Source organism: Berghia stephanieae, chromosome 14 (assembly GCF_034508935.2).
Source record: "Berghia stephanieae isolate SIO BIC M18660-M18661 chromosome 14, UCSD_Bste_1.3, whole genome shotgun sequence".
Taxonomy (NCBI): domain Eukaryota; kingdom Metazoa; phylum Mollusca; class Gastropoda; order Nudibranchia; family Aeolidiidae; genus Berghia; species Berghia stephanieae.
Window position 1 is genome coordinate 27,679,548 of NC_088373.1, and position 6,529 is coordinate 27,686,076.

Below are 6,529 nucleotides of genomic sequence, written 5' to 3' on the forward strand. Positions count from 1 at the left end.
CAGACAATCATAAAGAACAAAGATTGGACATCTGCAGGGAACTTTTGAGAAGAAGCAAGGAGCTCACACAGGGTTCACGGGCATACTGCCAACACCGGCGGAGACTTTCTAGGGTACGATGTGACTTTTCTTGACAGCATAGTCACCGGTGATGAGACTTGGTTTCACCATTGCACCCCAGTAACAAAGCAAGATTCGATGACATGGAAACATCCATCCTCACCTGTCGCGAAGAAATTCAAAGTCATGCGGTCAGCAAAGAAAATAATGGGAACTGTTTTCTGGGACAGTCGTGGTGTTATTCTGTTCGAAACCTTACAACCTGGAGAAACAATCAATGCTGCAAGGTACTGCCAAACTCTTGACAAGCTTAGGGAGGCCATTCGCAGAAAACGCCCAGGGCAGTTGACCAACGGGGTCATTTTGCAACACGACAACGCTACACCCCACACAGCACGAGTGACGCAAGGTTGGCTAGAGAAATATGGATGGGAGATTTTGCCACACCCACCACACAGTCCAGACCTCGCACCATCTGATTATCACCTCTTTGGGCCACTGAAACGTGAGCTGGCAGGAAAGCGCTTTGATGTCAATGAAGAGCTTGTTGACCATGTGCGGAAATGGCTACAAAACCTTGATGGAAATTTCTTCCGAGAGGGTATCTATTCCATGGTGCGGCGTTGGCAGAAGCGTGTCGACAGACTTGGCTGTTACGTAGAGAAATGAAGGACGAGTCAAGGTATGAAAACGTGCAAGAATTTTGTTGATAGAATAAAAAACGCGGATTTTACAGGCATTTTTCGGTTAATTATGAAAGAGCCCTCGTACTACTCATTTTCATGTATTCATGTGAGTAAAGAGCCTTTTCTAAGGACTCAACTATGCGCCGAGCGAGGCTCAAACCCAGGACCTTCCGATCCGAAAGCGAGTGTCATACCACAAGACCAAGTAGCCGCACTGGGCAACCAGATCAGGAATTTCCCAATCAAATAGGTGGGTTGGTAGATCTGCTCTATTTTGTTTTTCTACGAAAAAAAAAAAAAAAAAAAAACATTTAGAATAGGATTAATCTGTGCTACAAACCTGATCATAGGTCATACCAGGGGCCATCTGTGGCATGACATTGGAGTGTGTCCTCTTGTGACCGCCAGCCCGCTGTTTGCCACCGACTGCGGTCACGTTGAGCAGCTCTGAACCCTTCTTAACCTTGTACAACAACCTGAAGATAGTGACAGTCATGGTGAAGACCAGCAAGATCTCCCATAGCAACACCTCACGAAATGCCACAACAAACACCTGTCAGAAAATGATAGTAATGCGAGGAAATAATAATAATAATAATAATAATAATAATAATAAAAATATTAATAATAATAATAATAATAATAATAATAATAATAATAATAATAATAATAATAATAATAATAATAATAATAATAATAATAATAAAAATGTTTGTTTTTTTGTTTTTAGGGGTTTTGCAACACAGGTCATATCATGCTAGTAAAAAGGATGAAATTGGATAATAAAAACATTCTAGATGTATTTGAGGAAAAAGTAAGAAGTAAGACATAGGGGAAATGGTTCAAATAGAGAACAGATGTAGATTCAAAGAGCACACTAACTATCAGTGTACTTAGGTTGAGATCACCTAAATGTTTCACCCAGACACAAGATCCCACTAAGATGAATATACTCAAATGTTTAAAAATCATATGTTAAAAATATAAAAATAACAGTTCATAAGAGATGATTCATAAGGGAAAAAAAATGTTAAAATTTCCCAGAACTATAATTATAGATACGACTGATTCCCTCCCAGCCAAGGACCCTGGCCAGGGTCAGTCCAAAACAAAGTAATCTCAATCTAAGACAAAGACAGAAAGCAAGTTGGAAAACAGTTACAGGGGGAGAGACGACACAGTGAGTTCCTCCCTGCCCAATGGGGAGGTCACAAATGCCACCCTGGTAGAAGAAGAAGAAGAAGAAGAAGAAGAAGAAGAAGAAGAAGAAGAAGAAGAAGAAGAAGAAGAAGAAGAAGAAGAAGAAGAAGAAGAAGAAGAAGAAGAAGAAGAAGAAGAATAAAGCATCAGTAACAACAACAAGAGCTAAAACCGACCTGGAAGACTAAGTAACAAGTAATGAGGGATGTCAGAGCCCACGAATAGAAAAAAACTGTCCTCTTCTGGAGATCATGTCGCCTGTAGATGGAGAGGAAGATGCCCATGGAAATGGGCATGGCCATGAAAGACAGAACGGTCATGATGGGGTGAAGGGTCGCCATAAACAGGCATGTCGGCACCAGGATAATAGGGAGGAAAACATCTGGTTGAAGCTTGATGGCACCTTTCCCGGAAAACATTGGAACACGGAGGCGGTCGGAGATTGTTAATAACACACGGTCTATGGTACTTGATGGAATTTTCTCACATTTGAATATCCTGTGGAAGGATATAAATTAATAAAGGAATATAGAAATAACATACCTTGATAAATTATATTAAAAGAGCATGATGATTCAAAATGTTGATTTAGTATCAGGTGAAAAAGGAGGAAAATTTTGAACGATTGTCTTTATATCCCTTTTTTAAAGGTGTTAACCCCTATTTTCACAGCAAAATAGATGATAAACTATCATTTATAGTCACACAGTCCAGATGTTTCCACAGATCATTTATAGAAAGATTTGGTGGAATGAAAAGTGGCAGATAATATCGCAAAAATTAGCAGAAAAGCTGGATAATGCAAAACTTTTCAGAACAGGCGGAAAAGGAGGAAATTCCCTCCTCTGTCTTCAAAATCAGTGATTTCTGGGGAAAACCATCAGCACTGATGAATCTTAGGTGAGCCACTTTATGACATCTTTTCTTCTACTTTCACATTGTCAATTTTTATAACTCTTCATTAATGCAATAATATTGTACCTTGAAGCAAACTTTATACTTCATAGAAATGGATTGTTATTCATGCAATTTTACTTATATAAGAGTAGGTACTTACTATTCAAAAACGTAATATTTATCAGTTTTTGAAATTGAAAAACCAAAGAGAAAATATTAATACATAAACATGCTGTAACTGTACTGGCAAAGATAAGGGAAATATTTGAACAATTCAAGCAAATCTCACCAAAAATAAAAAGACAAATATAAATGTAGAAAGCACTTCAAACCAAACAAAAGGTGAAGGCAAAATGTAAAAAGGAAGATGTTAAAAAGCATTTGCATTCAGTGCAATTCTAAAACTATGGAAATTTTTGAACATGATGAAAGAAATCAATAACAACGAGCAGTTTAAATTGTAACCAATACACACCTGCTACAAAAAAAAAAAAAAGAAAAGACAAAAAGTAGTCCTTCAGAGCCAATAGAGTTTATCCCGGTTTATATACCGTACCGTGAAATGGACAATAACAACTGCTTAGTATCCTTTGGATAGGCACTAGTATATCGCAAAGTACTTTCCACTATATCTAACAGACCCAGCTACCCAATCACTGCTGGGTGGGCAGGGGGATCAGAAAAAAACTCAATCATGGTTCCTTTGCATGTGAAGCGAGTGCTCTACCAACTTAGCTATTGGGGTCCTGATGACATACACCTGCCACGAGCTAAAAACTAAATATATATGAAAATTTTGGAGATAAAATCCGAATTTCAATTTTAAAAATCTGTATTGACAGAAAATTCAAGAGTTCTACACATATTTCTATGAATGTCTCTTTAAAATGCTTTTCAAGTAATGTAATGTCATTTAATTTGGTCCATTTCTAACAAAAATAATTTTCTCAACCATTTCACTGAAAGTCATCTAAGTTCTAAATTTTTTTAGCTTTTATATAACACGATACCTACTAAACGTGCCCAAAGGCCAACACTTAACATGTAGGACAGGGCATGACACCTATTAGGCGCTATTTTAAAAAATTTTCAGACAGAGACAACCCTGTTAACGGCCTGGTACTCATTTTACATGGTGAGAGAATGTGAGAAAAGGGCCTTTTCCAAATATTCAACTATGCACTAAGCAAGGTTCAAATCCAGGACCTTCCGATCCGAAAGCGAGTGTCATACCACTAGACCACATAGCCGCACAAATATATAAATTGTGTGTATGAAAAGAAATAGTCATAGTCATAGTTTACATATTGTGTACTGTGACATCAGTATCAAGCCTTTATTTTTCTCTCAGACTGATTATAATATGGATCCACTCCTATTTCTTTTCTTGTTTGGATTGCCAGTTATGTTAACACAGCCATTATATAAAACTAAAAACTTTTTTTAAAGAGAATTTTTTTTTTTAAAAAGGTAGTAAAAATCAGATTTATTGTGAAGCTTTCATTTCTCACAACTCTCTGAATCATTGACTTGTTTTGATCAAAGTTAAAATGACTTCTTACTTATCAAACGTTTGATCCACGGCCTCACAGTCACAGCAACACGCCAGAATGTGACTCCTTTCTCCTTTCCAGTTTTCGTATTCACAACAACATAGTGTCTCTCCAGTTGATAATGCAGCAGTTGATTTACTCTTACTCATCTCATTAAAATCAATGGAAAGTTCTGGACAATGACACACACAATTTGACTAGTTATTACACACCACATTAGACACTAATAAATTTACAAACATAAGCTGGTCATTCATCAATTAGAGATATTGTTATTGTTATTGTTATCAATTATAATAAATCAATGAAAATCAAACTCCTGATTCATCAAATTAATAGCTTACAACTATTTATACATACAATCAAGTGAATGGAATTTTTAGATCAAGGCATGTGACAGATTTATCTCTTTACTTTTATTACTTTAAAAATTTTATTTCTTGCAGTTCAGTTAGTTCAGTTCAACGTTACATGCGTGGACAGATACGGATAATATGATAATAAAGAGGAAGGGAAAGATCATGCTGGAAAGTTACACACATTTTATGACGCAGAGATACAGACCTGCCAATGGCAAAAAATTTTTTTTTAATCTGTACATATTTCAAAAGGAAAAACATGTATCAATTCAAAATGCAAGACTTCAATCCTTATTTGCAAGGGGGGAAGGGGGGGGGAGGTGGGAGGGGGGGGGGAGGTGGGAGGGGGGGAGGTAGGAGGGGGGAGGTGGGAGGGGGGAGGGGGGAGACAGTATTAATGTCTTTGCCTCATATTCAAAAGGTACCAAGTTCGACTATGTGGTTTTGAGCAAGTTAGGAGCAAGTTAGCTCCCCCCTAGCTCAATTTGCGGAGATGCATTGATAGGTCCTTTTCTGAGGATGGAATTTTGGACAGGTCTTGGACCTCACTTGGATCAGCATCCGCCACAATCCAGTGTGCAGAATCGGAACTGTGTAAAAAAACATTAGTCAAGTACCGTCTTTACACGGGACTGTAAAAATAGCCACACTGCGTTTTTTTAAAAGTAACATCCACAACATCAATAAAAATAAAACAAAGGACAGACAAACAAACGCGTTATAGCTTGCACTTCTATCAAGAAATAAGCTTATTATAGAAAACTAAACAATAATAAATGAATGAATGAAATGAATGTTTTACCAGGGGTTGCTTCATTTCATTTCACGAGAAAGAATGAAAATATGTATAAGGCGAACCCCCGACTGTAACAGAAAATTTTCTCCGTGCCCCATTCAGTTCCGTCTGACCCAAGTTGGAGTTGGACGATACACAAAAATTCTAGAATAGACGTCTAGATCGTTACTGTTACTTAGCCTATACTGTTACTGTTACTGACTGGCTACTGGTTACTCACCGCTCTGCTGTCGCTTCCACTTCCACACTTTACCCCAGTCTCAATCCAAAATCAGGGTCATAAATATATATTATATACAAAGGATGGTGAGAGAATTATCCACCAACTTCTCTTATAACGAAAAATAAATAATGGGAATTGATCGATTGACTTGGAACACACCCTACTAATGATAATGACACTTTTAGGTAGTTTGACTTCTCTTAGTGATTGGAGACTTGGAGAGAGCTAACTGCAAAGTGAATCAGAATTATCGTTCTTGTCGACTCGCCATTATTCATCATGGTAATTTTGTTGAATTAAATTTTCGTCGATTTTTTTGTTTTGTAGTTTTTAGGCTAATAGTGGAGAACCCTTAATATTTGCGTGGAATGAAGGCTATTGCATAATCAGGCAATCGTCTATTTTATTTAGTATACTACCATATTGTGGAAATAAACATAGATCGAGACGAATCTTTTGAGCAATCAACGATCAAAATCGCTTTGGTATAAGTGTGTTGGTGCGCATACATAAAGGGTGGCCGGCGAGATAGCGATTCCCAAATCATAATACCTAAGTGATGGGACGCTTTTTTAAAGGTTTTTATTTTTTTTTTGGGTTTGTTTTGTTGTTTTGTTTTTTTTTTTTTTTACAATGTATGAAGGCTTTATAAAGGGTTATCTTATTTTATCTTATCTTTATTCAAGAGTAATGTTTTATTTTGTGGTTGCTTTTTAATACCAGGCCAACTTATCTAATAACCCTTTTAATTAGTA

At 37.0% G+C, this 6,529-nt stretch overlaps 1 protein-coding gene across 2 annotated transcripts in view; it reads right to left on the minus strand.

The window, feature by feature from the left end:
* Nucleotides 1-6,000, minus strand: part of LOC144960130 (palmitoyltransferase ZDHHC23-B-like) — a 13,597-nt gene extending 7,597 nt beyond the window's left edge. The window contains exons 1-4 of one of the 2 annotated variants that reach the window (XM_078893108.1): nucleotides 5,772-6,000; nucleotides 4,406-4,568; nucleotides 2,123-2,444; nucleotides 1,087-1,299 (exon numbers count right to left, since the gene is read on the minus strand). In XM_078893108.1, the coding sequence (XP_078749234.1) occupies nucleotides 1,087-1,299; nucleotides 2,123-2,444; nucleotides 4,406-4,545 (675 nt within the window). In that variant the 5' untranslated portion in view covers nucleotides 4,546-4,568; nucleotides 5,772-6,000. The remainder of the gene's footprint in view (nucleotides 1-1,086; nucleotides 1,300-2,122; nucleotides 2,445-4,405; nucleotides 4,569-5,771) is intronic. The other variant, XM_078893109.1, reaches the window with a different exon arrangement.
* Between the last annotated feature and the right edge of the window lie 529 nt (nucleotides 6,001-6,529).